The following is a 24,196-nucleotide window of genomic DNA, read 5'->3' on the forward strand; positions in this document are numbered from 1 at the left end:
TGCATTTTTTGAGCGCATCATATAGAATGTTGCAAGAATAAGTAATTAAGAGATAAAAGACTGAGAGTTACTGCAGCAGCGATGGATGAATATTGTATTGAGTAGTGCATAGGAATGATGGAAGGAAGGAGCAAGAGGTACAACATAACAGGGTAGACTTTTCTATTCTTATGGTGTTTTTAAGGGCAACTGGGCAGCGGGCAGGCGTGTAACGTTTTTGACTTTTGAATTAACAACATAATGGGCCCGGCGAGGACAGGGGAAAAACCAAAAACCGGAATTCATTAATACTCAACCCAATAGAAGAGAAAGAAATGCAACAGTAACACCCGCACTTTCGTCGACTCCTCCAGTCCTTCAATATTATTATGACGATGATGATTTTGACCAATTTCTTACTCATCTATATAAGTCCTCTTCATTTGTCCCACTCTTCAAACTCAATTCCATCCTCCCTACAATTTCCTATTCCAGCATTGCTCTCCTATTTCAACCTCAGTCTGCCTGCTCCTCCTCTCTCTTTTTCCCCTTTTCTCGATTGGCCGCCGGGAAAAGGTGAAAAGGTTAATCCCTCCCTCAACCAATCAGAATGGAAGCCCCCCGCCGCCGATCAGTTAAACCTGCCTTTCAGCCGCAACCCCTCGCTGACGGTTCCCTCAAGGCCTCCGATGCCCTGCCCCTTCCCCTCTATATCACCAACGCCGTCTTCTTCACTCTCTTCTTCTCCGTCGTTTATTATCTGCTCCTCCGATGGCGCGAGAAGATCCGTAACTCCACTCCCCTCCACGTCGTCACCCTCTCCGAGATCGCCGCCATAGTCACCTTCGTCGCCTCCTTTATCTATCTTCTCGGTTTCTTCGGTATCGGCTTTGTCCAGTCCCTCATTATTCCCCGTGCTTCCCACGAAGACATCTTGGATGAAGACGAAATAAATGATTATGATAGTTTGATGCTCAAGGAAGATACACGTGCCATCCCCTGCGCTGCGGCCCCCAAATCGGATGATTGTAGGATTGCTTCTCCCAGACCCACTAACAAGATTATTGAGGATCAAATACCGCCTCCTGTTATTCCCCTCTCCTCCAAGGAGGACGAGGAGATCGTCAAGTCGGTGGTAGAGGGGAAGACCCCTTCATACTCCCTCGAGTCCAAGCTGGGCGACTGCCACCGGGCTGCTTCCATCCGCCGTGAGGCCTTGCAGCGTACTACAGGAAAGTCCCTCTCGGGTCTCCCCCTGGATGGCTTCGACTACGATGCCATTTTGGGCCAGTGCTGCGAAATGCCTGTCGGTTACGTGCAGATTCCAGTCGGCATCGCGGGGCCTCTCTTGTTGGACGGAAAAGAATTCTCGGTTCCCATGGCCACCACGGAGGGATGCCTGGTAGCCAGCACTAACAGGGGATGCAAGGCCATCTATGCATCCGGAGGGGCCACTAGCTCCCTCCTCAGAGATGGAATGACGAGGGCTCCCGTAGTCAGGTTTGGCACTGCCAAGCGGGCTGCAGAGTTGAAGTTCTACCTGGAAGATCCTCTCAATTTCGAGACCTTGTCGCTTGTATTCAACAGTTCTAGCCGATTTGGCAGACTTCAGAGTATCAAGTGTGCCATCGCTGGCAAAAATCTCTACATCAGGTTCTCCTGTAGCACAGGGGACGCCATGGGAATGAACATGGTCTCAAAAGGTGTGCAGAATGTCATGGACTTCCTCAACAATGAGTTCCCAGACATGGATGTTATTGGCATATCTGGTAATGTCCTAGTATCTACAGTTTAACTTATTTATCAAAGGAGCAAACACCTATTGCTCGTTTTTGTTTTCTTTTATGTTAGCTCCAATTTGTACTAAAAGCAGAAAACTCATTCCATGTACGTTTGTGACTAACCAGGAAACTACTGTTCCGACAAGAAACCTGCTGCAGTGAATTGGATTGAAGGCCGGGGCAAGTCAGTCGTGTGTGAGGCTATCATCAAGGAAGAGGTGGTAAATAAGGTACTCAAGACTGATGTTGCTTCCTTGGTGGAGCTCAACATGTTGAAGAACCTTACTGGCTCTGCGATGGCAGGAGCGCTGGGTGGCTTCAATGCTCATGCTAGCAATATCGTCTCTGCTATCTATATAGCCACTGGTCAAGACCCTGCGCAAAACATTGAGAGTTCTCACTGCATCACCATGATGGAAGCGGTCAATGATGGAAAGGACCTTCACGTCTCTGTCACGATGCCTTCCATTGAGGTATAGCTGTTCTCTAGATAATACAAGTCTGGTTACTTCTGATTGACTGGCCATAAGAGTTGGGTAAAATTTTTGTGTTCTGCCTTTTTCAGGTTGGTACAGTTGGAGGTGGAACTCAGCTGGCCTCTCAGTCAGCATGCCTGAACCTGCTTGGAGTAAAGGGTGCCAGTAAGGAGGCTCCAGGATCAAACGCTAGGCAGTTAGCCACCATTGTTGCTGGTGCAGTTCTCGCTGGGGAGCTCTCTCTCATGTCAGCAATTGCAGCTGGGCAACTTGTCAAGAGTCATATGAAGTACAACAGGTCTAATAAAGATGTGACCAATGTTTCATCTTAAGGACCTTTATCCCTTAAATTGATGAATGAAGGGTGGCTACTGGATTTGTAGTTGTTAAGACAATAACGGTGGTAACCCAACCCGTCCACTGGGAGATAATTGTTTGTTTTCTGCACTTCCATACTTACAAAGTGAAAATGATGAAATCGTGTAAATGAGGGGAAACACTGAAGAATGTTTCATTTACTTTTTTGCTCTATTGGTTATTCTTTTGTAGACTTTGTACGAGTTTCCTATTTTATCAAGAAACATAAAAGCTTGTATTTGAATAAACTTCTCACTTGTATGAGAACTGAATTTCCCAAATCCGCTTCTGACCATTGAGTTGCACAAAGATCTTTAACATGTTTGACGGATGAATCTCCTATTTTTGCTCTGTGTGGATTAGTATTACTTATATGGACAAGAATCAAGCCGAGCCATCTGAAATTTGAGGTATCTTTTATTGGGAGCTTGTTGCATGTTATCTGGACAGTTTTTCAGTTTCAGAAAGCTTTAGATGACAAAGGCCGCATCTTTTTTGGAGTTTAACATAGTGAGATGCAGTCTTTTCCATCATTCTGTAATCCCATTCCCATAGTCTCTCAAAAGCCTATTGGTAGCATATAAGAATCAACTCACCAAGATGTTTGCAATTGTGACACCTTAAGCCGACGTGCAGGAACATGATATATATAGCTAAGTGAAGAAGACAACTACTGTGAGTCATATTGACACTTGAATGGGGTTTCCTGGTAAAGCTCTCAACATCATCATAAACTGCATCTTCTGTCATATGGTGTGTTTATTCACTATTCTAGTATTCTTACTTTCCGGCCCAAGGAACTGTGTTGGATCAGCATGTGCTTCCTGGTTGTTTTTACATTGACATTTGCAGCATTTGGATCAAAGGATCTCCATTTCAGCGTCATATTTATTTAAAGCTTGTTTTAGTAATACTGCTTTTATATCGATTTAAATAATTGAATTGTCACTATTTCATCCGTTTTAAGTGTTTAGTTGAATTGACAGAAGTTGGTTAAAGAACCAATTCTGAATATCATACAACAATTAGGTCCGGAAATTTATGAAAGAAACTTATACACTTAAAAATGAATTTTTGACAACCATGAACTGTGGCAAGCATTCGCATTTTCTCTTGTTTCTGAAATGCAAAATTATTGTAGAATCGATAATGAATGAGTGGACAGGTTTGTTGGCAACTGGCAAGCACTTTTCTTCCCTAATGTTCTCTTTATGCAATTCCACAAGCAAGTGGTAGAATCAAATACCCAAATGGGAAGGTGATCCACATTCCAGACCAATTGTCGGCCTACTATAGCTGTTGGCAAAGACTCAGAAGAACAAGTTAACAATAACAAGCGTACTATGCGTATTAACTTGAGAGGCTAGTAAAGATGATATAGAAAATGAGGGGAAGGAAAAAAAAAAGGTTTTCGTATGATTCAGGGAGGAATTAAATTATAGTCTAGGTAATTGGCAATATCGCACCCCCAATTATACTTAATTGGGACCTTCCACTCTTAAATCCTATATTTTACAATTTGAACCACAAACTAATTTCTAGACAGATTTCCACATGAAAATCCAAAAAAAAAATAAAAAATTAGTGGGGGCTCTTAGACACTCTAGGATGTTTTGGAAAATAGCCTAGATTCAGGATTAAAAGTGGAGTAACTATTTCTGTTTACTTTTCTTCTCTTCTTTCTTTTTAATGCCCCCCTCCCATGCCTTGTAGGTGGGCCTTCTATAGGTGGAAATAAATATCATCTTGGAATAAAATCTCAACCCCATATGTTTATGGGATCCTACTGTCTAAATATCATCTTCATTGGATTAGCGTCATCACAATCTTGTTTAAACTAAATCGTTACCGCATATATCCGTTGGATCTCGTCTCTGAAATACTATCTTCATTGGAACTGGAGTCGTCGTGATCTTGTTTTGAACTGAATCTTAACTGCATATATCTGTTTGATCCTGTTTCCTAAATGCTCTCTTTATTGGATTGGCGTCGTCTCGCTTTAGACTTGATAGTGCTAGCCCACTTGTCTCTTCCCTAGTTCTCTTATTCATTCACGCTCCTTGCTTGTATCTTTCTCATGGGGGCGACCTCATATTTTTAAAGCCCTTCTCTTGCCTTTCACATAGTGTTTCTATTTTGTATTCTGGTCCGGCCTCATACTCGTTCATAGCGACATGCCTCGTATCTTCCTCATGGGGGCAACCTCATATTTTCAAGGTTCTTATCTTGTCTTTCTCATGGTGTTTCTGCTTCATATTTTGGCTCGGCCTCATTTTCGTTGATTCCATCCCCTCGTGGGTTGTCTTTCCAACATTTTATTTGAGTAGTTTTTACCACATAGCGCCCCAAACTAATTTCCGACGAGATCTCTACATGAAAAGTCAAAGAAAAAAATTAGTGGGGCCAATTTTGTATTTTTAATAAGTATTTGGGTGGAAACATGTACATAATGTTTGGATTTATATTTTGAGTGTTTTGTTGTATTTTGTGGAAATAGAGAGAAAAAAATAAAGATAAATAAGTGTGTGTTAGAGATAGTATGTATGTTTGAATTTGTTTTTGGAGATAATTTAAAATAAGTATTGTATGTTTAATGTTGTGTTTTGGAAGACAAAAATTACTATTCATTATCAAATTATTGTCAAATCATGTCTTTTTTATATATATATGTATGTATTTATGTTAAAACAGTTTAGAACACTTAGATAAAGTGTTTCTAAATGATGACAAACATTGAGTATATTTTGACTCATCCGAAAGATAACTTAAAAATAAAAACAAACATAGTGATAGAGTTGCTACATAAAATGTCACTCTCCAAATTTACTCTCACTCATCTCCTTCTCTTACAAACTAGCATTCTCTTTCATCTTCTCTTCCAAACTAGGGCTTGCGTATTTCTACCCAATTCTCTTCATTCTTTCTTCTAAAAGTTGATCCATTGAACTGAAAATTTACAATATTGAAACTTTATGAATGAGCCATGGTAGGAATATTGAGACAATTCGATGACAATATACTTATATGATCTCAAGCTCCAAAATATTGTTGAATTTAAAGCTAAAGGCCATAATCAAGAAATCAAAACTCAAATTATGGGAGATCTCTTGTGTAATTCTTCATATATGCAAAACAGAGTTGAAGAAGTTCTTTAAATAGCGTATACAAGAGGGGAGTAATAATTCAACTAACTCAACGGATTACAGCTACTCTGTTTAACAACTAAAACTGCAAAGGTGCTACATAACTAATAGAATCGCTACAAGGAAGAAACACGATTATACAAATATCGTCTTATATGCAAGTAGTCTACAGAGGAGGGTTAGAACTCTGAAACTCTCATCAGCCACCCTTCAAGCTGAACTTGGGCTGAGGAACCAAGTGTAGGTTGGACAGAAATGAGTGAAAAACAGAGGCGGGAAACAGCTTAGTAAAAATGTCTGCAAGCTGGGATTTGCTGGAAATATGCAGAGGAAGAACGAAACATTGTATTTGTCATGGACCAAATGACAATCTATCTCCAAGTGTTCAGTGCGCTCGTTGGAAAACTAGATTCGCAACGATGTGAAGTGCAACTTCATTGTCGGGATGAAGGGAATGGGAACAGAAGGAGGAACCTGGAGATTCTTAAGCAGGAAAGAGATCCACTATAACTCACAAACGATGGTGCCCAAGCTCATATACTCAGCTTCAGCGGTGGATCGAGCAACAGTAGGCTGTTTCATGGTTTTCCATGAAATCAGAGCTGACCCCAAGAAGATGCAATAACCAGTCAGGGAGCAGCGACAATCAACGTAATTGGCCTAGTCAGCATCGCAATACGCTGTGAGAGTGAGAGGATTAGAACTGGGAAAGAATAGGCCTTGATCAGCGTTACCCTTCAAATATTTGACCAAATGAACCGCTGTCTGCAAGTGAGATTGGCCAGGATTGTGAACAAACTGACTTAATTGTTGCGCGCAAAGGAAATGTCAGGTCTGGTGAAGCTCAAGTACAACAGACGACCCACTAAATGGTGGTATGGTTGGGGGTCATGGAGAGGAGCAGGATCATGTGAAGACAGCTTCAATCCCAGAGGCAAAGGAGTAGCAGCTGCTTTAGCATATTGAAGGCCCATATCTTAAATAATGTCTAGAATGTATTTGTGTTGGCCGACAGAAGTACCAACTGTGGAACGAGCTATCTCCAAGCTAAGAAAATATTTCGCGGGGCCAAGATCCTTAATGGTGAATGTGGCATCTAAGTACGACTTGACAACATCAATTTGAGAGAGGGAAGGACATCCTCCACATACACAAGTAGAATCAAAAGACCATCTGCAGTATTCATAAGAAACAAACAATGATCATGGGATGATTGAGAGAAACCAAACTCAAGTAGCTTGTTAGTTAACTCCAAATTCCATTGGCGAGAGGCCTGCTTAAGGTCGTATAAGGATCTCTTCAACTTGCAAACCTGCCCAGGACGCACAGGATATCCATCAGGGGCCTTCATGTAGATGCCCTCATCCAAGAATCCATGAAGAAAGGTGTTATTAATGTCTACTTAATGAATTGGCCAAGCAAAGCTAGAGGCAACAAACAATAGAACCCTTACTGTAACAACTTTGGCAATAGGGGAAAACTTCTCAAAATAATCCACCCCCTCGATTTGGTTGTAACCCTCTACAACTAAACGAGCCTTGTACCTGTCAATGCTTTCATCAAGTTTGAGCTTAACTTTATAAACCCATTTGCAGCCAATGGGTTTCTTTCCTCGAGGAAGATCCACAATCTCCCATGTGTGGTTCTTCTCCAAAGCAACAATTTCGTCTAACATAGCTTTCTCCCAGTTTGCATTCCCTTTAGCTTGCAGATAATGCCCAGGTTCCTGGAAAATAGACAAGGCAGCCAAAAGATCATTTTTATGCTGGAGAAAAAGTTAGAGAACCAGAGGACATATCATAGTGAAAGTCATTGAGCCATGCAGGAGGATGTGATTGCCTACTAGAACGTCTGAAGGGTAGGTCTGAAGTGGATGGAACACGGGGAGGAGAAGGAATAGAGTGTTATGTAGCAGATGGAAGAGGAGGAGTGATGTCATACGAGGGATCAGAGGGATTGAGTATAGGAGTCGGGATAACTGGAAGAGAAGACGTAGGAAGTGGAACAAAGACCTTGTAAGGAAAGACGTCTTCATGGAAGACAACATCTCGAGAGACAAGAGTGATATTATTCTCAATGTTAAATAACTTGTAAACCTTTTGGCCAAACATGAGTGATATTATTCTCAATGTTAAATAACTTGTAAACCTTTTGGCCAAACACATAGTCTATGAAAACAATTTAAAGGCACGTTGATCAAATTATGATTTCGAAGGATTAACATTTGTAGCGAAACAAAGGCAACCAAACGTCTTTAAATTGTCATAAGAAGGTGATTTGTGATATAAAAGCTCAAAATGAGACTTCCATTTTAACTTGGCTGAAGGAAACTTATTGATAATGTATGTTGCAGTAAGAATAGAATCAACCCATAAAGAATTTGGTAAACCTGATTCAAACATCAAAGCTCTAGCAATTTGTAAGAGATGGCGATGTTTTCTTTCGACAACACCATTTTGTTGTGGTGTATATGTGCAACTTTTATGATGAATAGTCCCAAGATTCTGAAATAATTCTTGACAAGCAGAGTTTAAAAACTCAGTCCCATTATCAGTGCGAATAGCTTTGACTTTGACCTTAAATTGAGTTGATACCATAGCAAAGAAGGATGAAAAAATTATGGTAATTTGAGACTTGTGATGCATTAGAAATGTCCAAGAGGCTCTAGAGTAATCATCAACTATGGTAAGGACATAGTGGCAACCTCTGATTGGAGGTTGTTTGTAAGGTCCCCAAACATCAGTGTGAATAAGATCAAAGGGACTAGAAGTGCTAGATTCACTTAGAGGAAAGGGCTTCCTTGTCTGTTTAGCTAAGGGTCAGATAGAGCAAATGTGTTTTAAATTATCATTATGGAGATGTAATTTAGTAATATGACTAAGAATATATGAGCTAGAATGTCTCAAACGTTTATGCCAAAGATCATACGTTTGTGGAGTAACAAAATTATAGATCATATGAGTAGAATTACAAAGAAGAGAGACTGTATTAAGGGAGTTGACATTCAGAAAATAGTGCTTTCCTATTCATGTCCCTACAGCCAGAATATGATCATTCTTTAGGTCTTGCAAAACACTCAAAGAATTGAAAAAAAAAAAAAAAGCAAAGGTGTTGTGAGCTGCAGAGTTGAGAAACTGATAACAGATTATGAGCAAAACTGGGAACAAGGAGAACAGAGTTAGAAGTGAAAGATAGTTGAATGTCGCCACAATAGGTAGCTTGTACTTTGCTATTGTTTGGAAGATGAATATTAATGCAAGGATTTAAAGGTTTCAAAGACTGAAATAATATTGTATCTCCACACATATGATTTGAGGCTCTCGTGTCTACAATCCATTTCCATGAGTGATCATTTTCAGATTTGTGATGTAATGCCATACCTGCCACTTCCTCAATCTGTGCACGGTGAACTCCTAGGATCATGAAGCACTTTTCCTTGCACAATTTTAAGAGCTTCCATCAAGTCAGCCACTAAATCGGACCTGGGTGTTTTTGCTTTGTCCATAGCTCTAGCCTTGTTAGCACTGTACTGCCTCATTCCATTTCCAGTTTTCTTCCTCTATTCCATGAGATCTTTATACCAATCAGGAGTCTCATGAATCCAAAAGCAAGTATCTTTTTTATGCCCTGATTTGTTGCAAACCTCGCAATACAAGGATCGCTTATCCATTGTCTGCCTTTTCTTTATGTTGGTTTTAAGCCCTAAGTGAATCCTATGTTTTTGCCCCTTGCTGAAGTGGGCATAGTTTTCTCCATTATCAGCAAATTCCATATTAACCTGCCTCTGTCTCTCAACCCGCAATATCATTGAGTATGCTTTATTCACATTAGCAATGGGTCTAATACCAGAATCTGATTACAAATGTTATCATACAAATCATTAAGCCCTGTAAGAAATTGGATCAGTTGGCTTGCCTCTGTCTGTTCAATCTTCATTTTGTTGTTGTCGCATGTACATTGCCCACTAGTACAAACAGACATGCCAGTTCATCCCACAGTTGCTTCAGGTTAGTGTAATATGCAGTCACGCTCAAATTACCTTGCGACATTAAATTAATTTCACAGTTGTATTTTATAAAGTAAAGGTCCATCGCACCCAGCATATGGAGCCTCCAAATCTAGCCACAATGATCTTGAAGATGTAGCATATAAGTATGCATTGACGATGTATTTGGATATAGTATTGAGTATCCAAGTTCTGACCATCGAATCCGTTATCGTCCATTGTCGTAGTTCTGCGGTTCCATCTGCAGGTTTTGTGCAAGTCTCATCTAGATAACCTAGTTTATCTCGTCCTTCAAGTGCTATTCGTACTGACCTGTTCCACGACATCCAATTGTTGTCCGTCTAATGGAGCTAAAATCATCACCATGCCTTGGTGATCCAGTGTCTGCATTCTTGAATTTGTGTTCTTGTTTCCAGAATTCATACCACCCCCTGGAATCGCGTTCGTTGAACTCGCCATTGTAGAATCTCGAGTGAAAAGGAGATCAAGTAATCGTTGAGTATTCAGGGACTATCAAGATGATCGCTCTGATACCATTTTGAATTTAAAGCTGAAGGCCATAATAAAGAAATCAAAACTCAAAGTATGAGAGATATCTGTGTAAATCTTCATATATGCAAAACAGAAATGAAGAAGTTGTTTAAATAGCGTATACAAGGCGGGAGTTATAGTTCAACTAACTAAACGAATTACAGCTACTCTGTTTAACAACTAAAATTGCAAAGGTGCTACATAACTAATAGAAACGTTACAAAGAAGAACACGATTATACAAATAAACGTCTTATATACAAGTAGCCTGCAGAGGGTCCGAACTCTGAAACTGTCATCAAATACGATAATGTAATTTAATTTCACTTATCTTTATATCATCTTGTGATATTAAAATATAAATTATAGTGTAAGAAGGTTTTGGGCATTATTGTAACAAGGATATGAGTGAAAGGTAAATTTGGAGGGTGAAATTCTATATTTTTCCACCACATATTTGTTAAAAATATAAAATTGCCTGGTTGATTTTTTTCTTGAGATTTTTCAGTGGAAATCTCACCAGAAATTGGTTTGGGGTGCAAATAACTAAGAATGTTGTATTTGAAGGGTGCAAAGCAAATAAATCTAGTCCTAGTAGTCATGAGTCAGCTGATTATTAGGACGAGTAGAAAGCGTAAAAGAATTAAAAAAAAAAAAGAAAGAGAGAGAGAGAAAAGGAGAGGGCCCCAGCAGCAGCAATGCAGTATAGTTGCAACCTTGAAAACCCGAATAAAACAGGCTGTGATTGTTAACATTACAACCCACCTTTCCTTTGAGAATTTGAGATCTCATTCCTGACCTTGAATCCCCACCCCCACTCAGGTCCTTCTCTCCTCTTTTCCTTCCAATTCCATTTTGTTTTAATTAGCAGCAGAAGCAAGGAAGTTGGATCCAGTTTCATACAATCATCCCTAACAAAAAGCTGCTACGAGAATGAGTTCCATGTTCCAGCTGCAGAGCAAGCAATCTCTTCCGCTTTCACAAGCCCAAACCCAACAGCCTGGAATTCGCCGGAGGCTTTCTTCTCTCTCACTCAACCTCAAGATCCAGCCCTCCTCTTCCCCCGCCGCCGAATGGGCTCTCCGTCGCTCCAAATCCATTTCCTCCATGGGAGAGTACGCCGGCAGTTCCATCAGGAAGTGGTGGGTTTGGGGATGGGACTGGATCCTCTCCCGAAAGCCCACCTTCGCCACAGATCTGGAGATGAATGAGGAAGAAACAGCCGTCCTGGGCACCCACAACAAGGGCAGCTGGCGCCACGTCTTTTACAAGGTCACCTCTCAGCTCCGCCGCAAGCTCGGTGGCGCCGAGAATGTCGGACTCCCCCAGACCTGCCGGTACGATTCCTTCAATTACTCCAAAAACGGCAGGCCGGCCTCCCTCATCCGCTAAGATATTATATTCTTCTCATCCATCCATCCAATATTCCTCGCTCCAATAATATTCTTTTGTAATGCCAATCTCCCTTTCGATTCGATTCCTTTCCTGGGTGCAATACCAATAGTATATGCATACAATTACGCGGTTCTGTAAAATGGAACTAGTTCCAGATCTTCACGGCGCAACGCATCACATGAATTAGGCGATCCTGATCCTGATCCACCTTGGCCAATCGGCATGATCAAATTCTCATTTTGTGCGTGTGATTGTTATACGTACCTAGTATATGAATTTGAATTTGTATGATACTCTTGAATGAATGATGATTATTTCATTATTTTTTGTTTTCTTTTTGTAATTTGTGTTTGCTATTTGTAGTTGTATTTAAGCGAGCAAATGTACAATTAGCACCTTTTATCTTATATTTGTTGGTGGGGAGATGCACTTGTTCGTTCTACTCCAATTTCCTTCCGATTTCAAATATGAATTGTGAATTGTGAAGAGGTCTGGAGCCAGCCAGGTAGGCGGGTCCATAGTAAAGATTTTCTTTGTTTTATAATAATAATAACAATAATAATAATAATAATAAATTTTGTGTGGTTGACAGTTGGACTTTGGAGGAGTAGAATTTGGGTTTGTAGAGCACATGGCGACACCCAAACATTAATTCATTAATGAAATGAATATTGCAACTACTTAAATCGAAGCCGGTAGTGTACTGTACTACTGCTCCTCAACGATGTGCAATTGCAAATGCAATCCCCTCAGTTTTTTGTAATGCAAATCCATACCATTAACATCATGTGTCTGTGTCGGTGCACCATCTCTGTTCGTTCATAAAGTCATTGGGTTAGAAATGGAGAAATTATTATTAATTAAAAAATAAAATTAGGCAAGGTCAGGGTTGTCGGTGGATGGTTCTTTTTTCTTTTTTTTTTTTTTTTTATATACGAGAAATCAAAGTTTGCTTCGAAATGTAATTGTGGGAACCCATGGGCAGTTCTGTCTTTTTGCGACATCACCAATTGAATATTTAAATGAGTTAGAATTAGAATTTAGAAGCAGCACATGATTTTCATAATTGCCTTCTGCTGCTGCTGCTAATATTATTATTATTATTATTATTATTATTATTAAAACTAGAGAAATATAAGGAAGGAGTAGGACTGCTGACAGCATGGCATCAGCCTGCTGACGGTAATATACACATTAATTCTGTCCATGCCGGCTGCCAATTACCATTCATTCTCCATTTCATCGCATAATTAATATACATACACAATTTAAGGTGTATAATGGGTCGAATTGGCTCAAAATCGACACTAACCAATTCGAAAAAACTCAATTTAGGATTCGTCCACTGTTGTTCATGATCACTATTGAGTGGTCCTAAGTCTTTAAATGGCCAATTGGGTCCATTTATAAACTCAGACATAGCCCGTCAATTGATCTTGTGTCAAATGTGCGTATTTCTTTTTTTTTTTTTTTATAAAATAAAAGTTTTCTTTTGAACAATTTCTTAAATTTATGGTAGTATTATGAAATAAAATAAACAATAAATTAAATCACACAAAAAAATCATAACTAGAAAAAATAATCAGTTAAAATCATATAATAAACTTGGATGATAGTAAATTTAAAAGGAATTTATAATAAATTGTGCCCTTGCTGTGAAAAAACAAGACAAGCCTCTGTTCAGGACAAAAATTCGGGTCACACAAAATAAACCCGAACCAGATCAGGACAAGAAAAAAAGAAAAATTTTTATAAAAAGAATTAAAAATTAAAAAATATAAAAAAAACAAGGATAAGATTGTCGGCAGAAAACAACAAAGGCCAACAGTCATCAAAGTAGGAAAGCCAATTGGAAATTACATGACCGACAAGCCATTATGACCGACAGTTGGAAAGGACGAGGCAATGACGAACGTAGTGACGTCATTCGAAAGAGACAAGATGATGACGAATGCAATGACATCATCACAAAACAAGTTTGGAGTCCGAATTTGAGTCTGCGGACGCTTATAAATAAAGATGCAATGAAGCAGAAGGGGAGTATCAGAAAACTTCTCCTACTCTTCAAAGCATTAGAATTCTGAGTCTTTTTAATCTTTTGTAGTGTTTTAATCTTTCAGTTTATAGGGGTTTCCCCAACGAGTCAAGTCCTCTCTCTTATGAGAGGCTAAACAGTTGTCTCGTCCAACGGAAGATAATATCTATGTAATCTTCTCTATATTTCTTCAATAAAAATAAAGCTTCTGTTCAACCTGTTTATCCAAAATTCTCTTAAGTCCCTATATTGGAATCCCTTTTACGCCCTAAAATAGGAAATGAAATAGGGTTGTGTTGTTTGTTCTGAAGGAGCCAAGTGTCTGAGGACCATCTGCTGTGGTAGTGTGGTTGGAGAAAGTCCGTAAAACCGAGAACTTGAAATACCCGAAAACAAAGCGGTCAAAGCAAAGTATGAATTTATGGGTTTTTAATTTATTACGAAAACATGTTGAGCCTATTTCTAAGCATAAGGGGTAGATTATCTAAGAATAGCAAGAAGATTTGATTAAAGAACCAATATTGTTAAAATCTGGAAACTAGGGGACCATAAGTGTCGACCACAAAAAGCGTGGGACTAGAAGTGATAACAGCCTTATCTAATGGGACCAAAAATGCATTTTACCTAAAATAATTTAAGTTTGAATAAAAATTATATAAATAATAAAAGAAAGTCTATGGGATCATATATTCATCTCTATATTCATTACTTTGACATTTCTTCTACCTTTTCATAATTACAGAATACCCCTGAGAGCATTTCTATCATTGAAAAATTATATTAAAATTTGACCAGGTCAATAGGGATATTTTGAAATTTTAAAGGTTATTAGGGGTGGTTTCTGTAATTTTTCAAAAGACAAGGATGATTTGTGTAAAAAACAATAAGTGAGGTGTGTAAATGTAATTATTATTATTATGATGATGATGATCATCATCATCATATCATCTTAGTGCTAATTATTTTCTCAGTCACTAATTATTGTAAGTTATTTGTTACTTATATATTAATTTATTTGTTATATAAAAAAATAAATACAAACATCTATACTATTATAAAAGAAAAGTCTTGAATCGTATCAATTTTTTATTGCTCAATTTACCCTTCAATCCATTCTATATTTTCAAAAAAAAAAATTGTTCACAATAGTAATTTAAATATTTCTTAATCATTTCATAATTAAATTTTTTTCCTTTCAACCACGACTCCATTTCTCTCGACCCACTACCCCATGTTTCCCCTCACCTTCTTCATATTTTTTTTTTCACTCACAAACTTTCATATTTTTAATAAATTCATAAGTTATAATTTATTTTTTTATTTTTTACCTTCCCCTACATTTATTTCTTATCATATACTTCTTTATTCCTTTTCACCATAAACTACGCTTGTATCTTTTCACAATTTTTTTTCTTAATCTCATACTATGATTCTTTTTAGGAATAATTGCAATCTCCTCCCTTATGATTTGGTGTAATTACTCATAGGCTTCCTATAATTTGAGAAATTAAATTTATCACCCCTAAGGTTTGCTTCTATTTTACAAATAAGTCCATTCGTTAGTCAAAATTCAAAACTAAACTTCAATGGTACTAAATATAATTTTTCGAATCACAGAAGATCTACTTGTAATTACACTAAACTTCAGAAAATGAGAATATAATTATCCTTTCTTTTTATATGCTCGTAGAGAGTGCGTACAACACCACTAATATATATAAAAAGAATTAATTAACTTTCTTCAATATTTATGGAGGTGCAATATGTGAACCATACAACTTGATACAGGCGTAATATATATAATAGTATAGATAATTTCATCTCACAAGTTGGTATACTGTCCACCACCACTCATTTTTGTTGCGGACAAAAACTAAAACAGCAGGAACAGGAACTAGCCAGCCATTGTTAATCCTTCCTAGTGAGCGTGAGCGCGAGCATGGCCATTGCATAGCAACAGAATAATAAGAGATATGGCCGCCTTCACCAGTACCTCTATCCTCTCGCCCTCTCAGCAGCTGCAGCGCCACCTCCGTCTCCGCCCTTCTTTCCTCTCCCCAAACAGTCTTTCTACCGTCCGCTCCCCTCCCAATAATAAGCAGCTCAATTATTTTGACATTAGGGCAGCTGCTACTCCCCTTTTCGCTGATCCGGACGTACATGATTTTGCTTCAACATCTCTTACGACCAGTAATTTCATCAAATTTCTTTAACACTCCTACAATCTAGTTCCGCCTAAAATTCTCACCTTGATTTACTGTCCAATTAATGGATCGATTTATGTATGTAAGTATTGTTGTTCATACGTATTTGTTTCCATTTCATCAATGAAGGCTGGGCAGAATTTGCTGAAAACGTATCCGGTGAATGGGACGGATTTGGAGCCGATTTCACGGTGCAGGGGAAGCCCATCGAACTACCGGAAATGGTGGTCCCCGAGGCTTACAGGGAATGGGAGGTCAAGGTCTTCGACTGGCAAACCCAGTGCCCCACTCTCGCTCAATCCCATAACAACTCTCCCTCTCTCATGTACAAGACAATTAAGCTCTTACCCACCGTCGGGTGCGAAGCCGATGCCGCCACCAGGTACAGCATTCAGGAGAGAAATATAACTGCACAACATAAATCTGCCTTTGCATATCAATCTACGGGATGTTATGTTGCATTATGGCCTACGGCTAACCAGATTGATAGTGCAAATAAACCAATGCAGTTAGAGCACTGCTTGATTGATCCTACTGACAAAGAGTCGCGGGTTAGGATAATTCAGGTCCTTGAGTTACAAGAATCTGACTTGAAATTGAAGAGTATTACAGTCTTTGTTGAACAGTGGTACGGTCCCTTCAGGAATGGGGATCAGCTGGGCGGATGTGCCATACGTGATTCCGCATTTGCTGCCACTCAACCCCTGAAAGCTTCACAAGTTTCCGGTGTTTGGCAAGGCCTAGCTGCTGTTGCCGGCTTTAATACTTGTCAAACTGTATGTAATAACTCCTAGTATCTATCCTTCTTAGTAATAATTATTTCCATCCTACATTTGCATACATATAACTTAGTTTATATATAATGGAATTGTTTCTGTTGGGCAAAAGATGATCCAACAACTTGGGGATGAATGTGTACGCAAGTCATTCAGAGATGAGGCTGACCTCATATTGCTCCCAAAGCAACTTTGGTGTTCACTGAAGAGAGTAGAGGATAAAGGAACTTGCTGTGAAGTGGGATGGTTGTTGGGTGAGGGACGAGCCATCACTTCAAAATGCACCTTTTCTAGCACCGCAGAGCTGAAGGTAAGTTTGTTCTCTTTCGTGGTGATGTACATATATATCTGCATAATCACCAATTTTCTCTTTTCTTCTCCAATATACTACTCAGTTGATTAAAATACTATCATTAAAGGCTATTTCATGTCACACTACGCACCAAACTGTCGTCTAGGTCTTGATGCAGAATGTTCTTAAGGAAAAGGATGATTAACAATTTAACATTCAAAACCAAACGCCACCAAATGTCCTCTGCTCCAATTATATCTGTACCACCTGCCCGAACCCATGTATCCACTTGTGCTGCTAGGACTTTGTGCAGTTGATGGATTGGTGCCTACAAGAACAACTTTAACTAGAGATTAATGTACAGGTGGTCCTACTCTGGAGGGATGGTATCCCCATATGCGGATTGCCAATCAAAGAAAAAGAACTATATGGATCCTTTGGAATACAATGAATCATCAATTGCATATGAATTAATTTGTTCTGATGAAGATGCATGCAGAAAACAAAATCAGCATTTACTTCTGGTATTTTGTTAAGATACTGAAATTGGTAACCTTGCCCTATGCCCTTCTCAATTTGAAAATCATCCCTCCCCTCCCCCCAGGTTGTAAAGGCTTTTCTCCATTACTATTTCGCACACCCATGAAAGTATTTACTTATTTGCTGACATGTTATGCAATTCCCGTGCAGGAGATTGCCATAGCAAGTGAAACTGCTACTCCAGTTTAGTTCCCAATGTGCCTGTTGTGATGAGTTCCATCATCTAAATCACTTGAAGAAGTTCTACAGAATAATTTGTGCCAGGATAGTCAGGCAAAATCTATACGATATGCTTTTATGCTGGTCTTCAACTGTACCATGAAAGCTACATATAGTCAAACTTGTGCATTGATCCCACAAATTCTGTGATCAGACTTGACGTGCTTTAACTTCATAATCCAGCAAAGGATATCAAACCCCTAGGTATGACTCTTCGGATGTGGCGCAGAAAGGCAAAAAAGATGAGCAACTGAAGAAAAAAGCTAACATCATTGGATTCTGTGTATTATCTTAACTCAAGATTAACTATCTTCATTGAACTGATAATGGAAGATCTAAGAAAGAAAAACAGAAAAAGCAAGAACTAGGAAGATATCTAAATATTTTTTCCTTGAATAATAAGCATGAGGGCTGGAAGAAGTATAACAAATAAACATAGCACGATAGTGTACTAGCGTCACGGCTGCAACTATTCACCCTCCAAGTTCAAAGAATTACAATATTCTTATTTCCGTTAGTACATTCAAAATATTTACAACGACCTCTTTGGTTACAGCAACACAACTCCAGTAACTTAATACTGTTCTCTGTTCTGAATCGCCAGGTTAGTGAGGAAGCAAATGTCAACTTTAGAAAGCATCTGAACATTTGACCCAACATACTATTTGCCGAATCTCCTCAACCATCCTTCCTGCACACAGCATAAGTCATCTATATTTAAGAGGACCATTGCGACTTTAAAAGCTTCATGATTGAAATGATCCACGTAGGTCAGTAAGGGTGTCCCTTTTCCCACATAAACATGATACTAAAAACCACAAACTTAAATAAACAGAACAAAAGGATAGAATATTTATGTAATATTTATTACATTGTTATGCATTTGGAAGCAACTCCTTTTAGTTTCGCTATGCCCATGAAAGAATTATAATACTTGTTCTCTGTGGTTGATTGATTCAGAATTCCTTGGTATTATTACTATAATATCGAACTGGATGTGGTTGAAGCAACTAGGTTTGTACTAGTTATCCTTCCATCTCATGCAGTATCAGAAACAATCACCATTCAAACCATAGTGATTCTGATTTTGGATGCAAAAGTACATGAACTCTGACACACATCAATACAAGCAGGTTGCATATGCTGATTGACAAAATATGCACATGGAAATTATCATGAATGATGCTCTTAAAAGTGAATATGCATACGACTACATTCTTATATACTGCTTAGCTAATACTAAATGGAAGTATAAGCACAAGGGAAAAAATATTAACATATGAGGCAATGTTTTACCCAGTTAATCGCGAATCTACAAAAACAGAAATCATTTCAGGGGCCAACAGTAGTACCGAAATTTAAGGGAGTTCTATATAAGACACAGGATATCATGGTTATATTTCCAAACCACAAAAAGTAGAGGAGTCTTCTAGCAGTAAACTGAGGCAAACATAAAAAAATGCCTTTTTCTAATATACAATAATCTCAAACCGGTTAACATGTTCTTTATTTCCCCTCCACATAAATCCAAAACCATGCAAGTCAAACAATTGATAAACTGTGAATTAAAAGTTGTATTTTCCATCATGAAGTTCTGAATTTTAGTTGCGGGATAATCTCAGCTCACATGAAACAGCCGCTACGGCTCAATACTCTATTCCATTCCTTTGATATGAACCCACAAGGATGCAAGTCAAAAGTTGAAAAACTGAACAATCAGATGAGCCTTCAAACAGAATGGGATGTTTAGCAATGCTCCACATTATTCTCATATGCATCCTCAATATTTGTACAGTTTATGAAGGATATGGACATACACTTAGAAATGCTTTCGCAGTTATAACAAAACTAGAAAAGCAGAAAAATAGCAAAACTGGCTAACTACCAGTCACATGTTGAATTGAAAATCAAAGAGCTCCTGGACCATCTTTCATGCTCATATTCAAGCTGTTTCGCATTGTTCGCCTTCCAATGCCAGCATTCCCTTTTGTCATCATAGCAACAAATTCCCCGTAGTCAATCCTACCATCCTAAAAAACATATTTGATAGAAGTAAGCAATAAATTACCTGTATATTTTTCATCTTGCAAAACTCAAAGGCCAAGATTTTTCAAAAGTACATAAATGAGATAAAGTAGGTCAATTTATCACACTTTCTACAATGTAAGTTAAATAAATCATGGGCTTACTGCAAATACCTGTATCAGTACCTTCACGAATAATATCTTTTGGAGTTGTGATAGGATAAACTATGAAAATCAGTTAAAGTCATTAATCATATCAAGCTTGGACATAATCTATAAAGTAAAAAGGACTTTCTGTAGTCAGGCAAGACGTGGAAGATAGTGCCATATACTGAAATATGTTCAGAATAAGAATTTTTCGTGTGATAATAAGCAACTTGTTTCAATCAGTAAGCGTAATGGTCAGTTGAAATTTCACACAAAACATCAGCTAACATTTGTGCGTATTATTGAGAATTTGGTTTTGGAATTTCCTTTGGTTCCTAGAATTTCATTCAGAAGAACAATAAAAGAAGTACATCAACGTTTGGCACCCAGGTTGAACGTGATGCCGGACTTGCATTGTTGAATATTCGTGCCAATATTTAGCAACCACAAAAGTCAATTTACAAGATACATCAATATGCAGAATGACTTACATTATCTTGATCAACTTCCTTGATAATATCTTCAAGCAAAACATCTGTCATGCCATGTTCTACACAAGCCTGTTGAAGTTCATCGACTGTAATATAGCCACTTCCATCCTTGTCAAAATACTGGAATGCTGCCCAAAGATGTTCCTCACGTTCTAGTTTATTCAAGTGAATTGTTGCTGCTATAAACTCACCATAGTCAATGGTTCCACTATTGTCTACATCAGCCTGCAACAATGCGATGATTCAGCGACTACAATTGACTATAAATCTCCAAGACCAAAGCACAGAAACCACAAGAAGAATCCTTTCTGATGATTAGTAGGCATTGATTGATAGATGTGGAGGATAAAACCAAAATTGCAGATACACATCTCAGGTGAAAACTCTGATTAGCTACGGACAGCTGAGCATCACTAACATTTATAGATTATTGAAGATGAGAATAGCATTCTGTGTAGACTCTGAACTGGTATGTGAACTGGTATGCAAATAATCATTATAAACAAATGAACAGAAAAACTAAGTGTCTTTATCCTCAATTGCATGTGCAATAAGTGGTTTAAGAAGACATATAACTGAAGCACTAAACAAAATGCCAAAGCCAAGAATAACCTATTGAGAAAAAAGATGCTATACCGCATCCATAAGATCACGTATTTCTGTATCCTTTAAGGTGGATCCATATTTTCTTAAACCAGCTTTGAGTTCATCAAATGTGATTGCTCCGCTATTATCAGTGTCCATGGCCTTAAACATCTCTCTTAAACCAGCAATCTCCTCTTCTGACAAGCTTTCAGCTATTACCTGGAGGAGAAATAGGAGACCATTTAATTTTCATTTCCAAAAATTTGTGTTGAATCATGTATCTGCTGCTGAGAAGCAACATTTACATATGATTTGTGTCATGTGTAAACCAAGACATTATACTTGGTAAAACGATGTCTTGACCTGACAACAAACTCAATGTTTACAAAATTATCTGAAGCAAAATATAAAGCTCATGTTTGTACTTATTACGTACCCTTAATGCCATCTTCTTCAACTTGTTCATTGCAGAAAATTGTTTAAGACGAGAAAGAACAGCTGGATCCAGGGCTCTGTCAGGGGCTACCCCATTTTCACATATCCAAGGATGACCTTTATATTTTTGAGATACAAGATCAAAACAGTTAGATCAGCAGCACAAGAAAAAACCAATATACAATGTGATTGAACAGATATATAATCACTATCTCAGTAACATCATCTATATATCCACACTATTAAAGCTACCAATAATGTTACTGACATGCAAAGAACAACAAAAATGATATCTCTTCTAAAATATGTGGATATATATCTGCAGGGCAGAAATTTCAGCACACAGCAAACCATGCTGCCATGGAACTTTCATTCTGTTGCATAGAAAAATCAGTCCCAATGTATTGAGGGACATGCAAAAGAAACTTTTTACATACCAATCATATTATAATGACTAAATTATTGAGAAATGAAAGTGATGCTCATCGATCCAAAATCAAAGACACAAGTGGCAGCTAGAAAGAGTAGAACAGCAAACACACATAATACTTCATGAGCAGTCAAACGCTCTGAAGGTCTCATGCACAACATCTTCCGGATAAGATCCTTCCCGCTTTCTGATATCAATGGCCATGGGTCAGAATCAAAATCAATGTGTCCTTTCAAAACAGCATCAAATATTCCCTGCTGGGTTTCTGAAGATTAGCAGAAATTGTCAGTTGACTGCACCAGCAAATGAATCTGTACATTTCGTAGTAAATAAACTTACCAGCCCAAAAGGGAGGCACGCCACTCAGCAATATATAGAGTATGACCCCTGCTGTCCACACATCTGCTTCTGGGCCATAATGCTTCAAAAGAACCTCAGGTGCGACATAATACGGGCTTCCAACAACATCTGTAAAAATCTGACCTGAAGAAGCAAATCATGAATGAAGTTAAACCTACATCCATAAGGCGATCATCCCCTCCGAATGTCCAACACACACCAAACAGCAGCATAAGAATATTGCCAGAGAATAAGTATCTTTAACATCACCTGGCTTGAAGAAAACAGACAGTCCAAAGTCAATAGCTTTAAGAGAGAAATCATTGTCCTTGTTGACCAACAAGAAATTCTCTGGTTTAAGATCTCTATGCATAACTCCAAGCGAATGGCATGCCTCAACAACTCCTACAATGATCCTAGTAAGCTCAGCTGCCTTTCGCTCACTGTAGTGGCCCCTATGTATAATACGATCAAACAATTCACCTCCGGAACAGAGCTCCATCACAATGTGAACATACAGAGAGTCCTCATACGCCCCTTTAATGGTAACTATATTCTTGTGACCAGCCAGATGGTGCATTATCTGAATCTCCCTCCTAACGTCCTCGACATCCTCTTTAGAAATCAACTTCCTCTTTGATATAGATTTACAAGCATACTCAATGCCCGTGGAGATCTCAGTGCACAAATAAGTAGTACCAAACTGGCCCTGCCCTAATTTACGGCCAAGTGTGTAAATATCTCGGATATTGGCAGTCTTGTGACCCAACACAATGTAAGGTTGGTTGGTGGTTCCGCGGTTCATGCTATCTTTTATGGGACTGATGAGGGGTGACAAATTTGTGTTCTTTTTGTGGTTTGACTGGGTGTCTTTGGAGAACTCCTGAGCAACAAGGTGTTGGGAGGTGAAGCTGGTGGGAGAGTAACTATCAGAAGAATTGGAGCAGCCGGATGAAGTTTTGCGTTTGGAGTTGGACAGGTCTTCGGGCTCGTTGTAGCCCTGAAAAGTTTTGCCTCCAAATGATCCACGGCATGTATTGCCCATGAAACACCTAGCGTTCCCCTTGTCTCTACGCTCGCCTCAATTGCTTAGCAGCCTTTTTCCGCATCCAGTTATTGTTGACATCAATTCGAACTATGAAAGAAATCTGAAATATGGATTTACAGAAGGAAAGAAAGATTCGTGCCATTAGCTCCAATTGACAACGTAACCGGATTCAGAAGTTACAAGAAAATAAATGCAAGCAATGAACATTTTCTTCCGAGTCCCTAAGGGGAAAAATCTTACTAAGGAAAATATAAATGAACAAAAAGACGGGAGAAAAGACAAAGAATGAGATAGGTGACAGAAAACATGTGAAATCAGATCGGATGCACAATGAAAGACCTGGCGATAACACCATAGCAAATCAACACAATAGAAGAAAGAAACATGAACACATCCAACTATGAATCGAGAAAAGAAAATTGAAAAAGGAAGTAAGAAAAAATACATACGCAGATCATAAATGGGGATATATACATACATATATATATGTATGTATGTATAAAAAGAAAAGAGAAAGCTTTTTAAGAGAGATATCTAAGGAGGAAGGGAAAATGGGATCTTTGGAGATTATAGTAAAACAACAACATTACCAGAAAAAAAGAGTAACCGGAGGAGACATAGTCAAAGGTGTTTGTAGGTATATGAGTATGTGCGTCCGAGAAATACGTAGATATGTGTAGGAACATATATACATACATATATATATATATATAGAGAGAGAGAGAGAGAGAGAGAAGAGAGGTAGATAGTCTCTGTTAAAGGGGTGGGGGTTTGTTTGTTGGGTTCACGATTGAGGAAGACGATCAGCAGATGTTAGAAAGAGTCTCCACTCTCCATACTCCCGGACTGGACTCTTCTTTCCTTGCTCTTCTCCATCACATAATAATAAATAAACAAAAAGACTCTTCCTTCTTCTTTTTTTTAAAATAAACAAAAAGACTCTTCCTTCTTCTTTTTTTTTTTA

General features: G+C 38.4%; 3 protein-coding genes across 3 annotated transcripts; 2 read left to right on the forward strand and 1 right to left on the reverse strand.

Annotated features, from left to right (window-relative positions):
* The first annotated feature begins 424 nt into the window (after window positions 1-424).
* On the forward strand, window positions 425-2,874 carry LOC105172989 (3-hydroxy-3-methylglutaryl-coenzyme A reductase). Its single transcript, XM_011094617.3, has 3 exons — window positions 425-1,748; window positions 1,887-2,233; window positions 2,326-2,874. Exons 1-3 carry the CDS (start codon window positions 590-592, stop codon window positions 2,566-2,568), a joined length of 1,749 nt encoding a protein of 582 aa, XP_011092919.1. The 5' UTR covers window positions 425-589; the 3' UTR covers window positions 2,569-2,874.
* An 8,116-nt stretch (window positions 2,875-10,990) lies between these two features.
* On the forward strand, window positions 10,991-17,903 carry LOC105172991 (uncharacterized). The gene is made up of 5 exons (XM_011094621.3): window positions 10,991-11,662; window positions 15,635-15,892; window positions 16,036-16,682; window positions 16,795-16,992; window positions 17,665-17,903. The coding sequence occupies exons 1-5, from the start codon at window positions 11,206-11,208 to the stop codon at window positions 17,701-17,703; spliced, it is 1,599 nt and encodes a 532-aa protein (XP_011092923.2). The 5' UTR covers window positions 10,991-11,205; the 3' UTR covers window positions 17,704-17,903.
* A 203-nt stretch (window positions 17,904-18,106) lies between these two features.
* LOC105172992 (calcium-dependent protein kinase 4) lies at window positions 18,107-24,121 on the reverse strand. Its single transcript, XM_011094622.3, has 9 exons — window positions 23,823-24,121; window positions 22,455-23,332; window positions 22,185-22,328; window positions 21,958-22,110; window positions 21,417-21,532; window positions 21,032-21,199; window positions 20,396-20,620; window positions 19,619-19,763; window positions 18,107-18,424 (listed from the first exon to the last, which is right to left on the reverse strand). Exons 2-8 carry the CDS (start codon window positions 23,227-23,229, stop codon window positions 19,641-19,643), a joined length of 1,704 nt encoding a protein of 567 aa, XP_011092924.1. The 5' UTR covers window positions 23,230-23,332; window positions 23,823-24,121; the 3' UTR covers window positions 18,107-18,424; window positions 19,619-19,640.
* Window positions 24,122-24,196: the final 75 nt, after the last annotated feature.

The sequence above is a fragment of the Sesamum indicum genome, linkage group LG10 (genome assembly GCF_026168435.1).
Source record: "Sesamum indicum cultivar Baizhima isolate 11 linkage group LG10, ASM2616843v1, whole genome shotgun sequence".
Lineage (NCBI taxonomy): Eukaryota > Viridiplantae > Streptophyta > Magnoliopsida > Lamiales > Pedaliaceae > Sesamum > Sesamum indicum.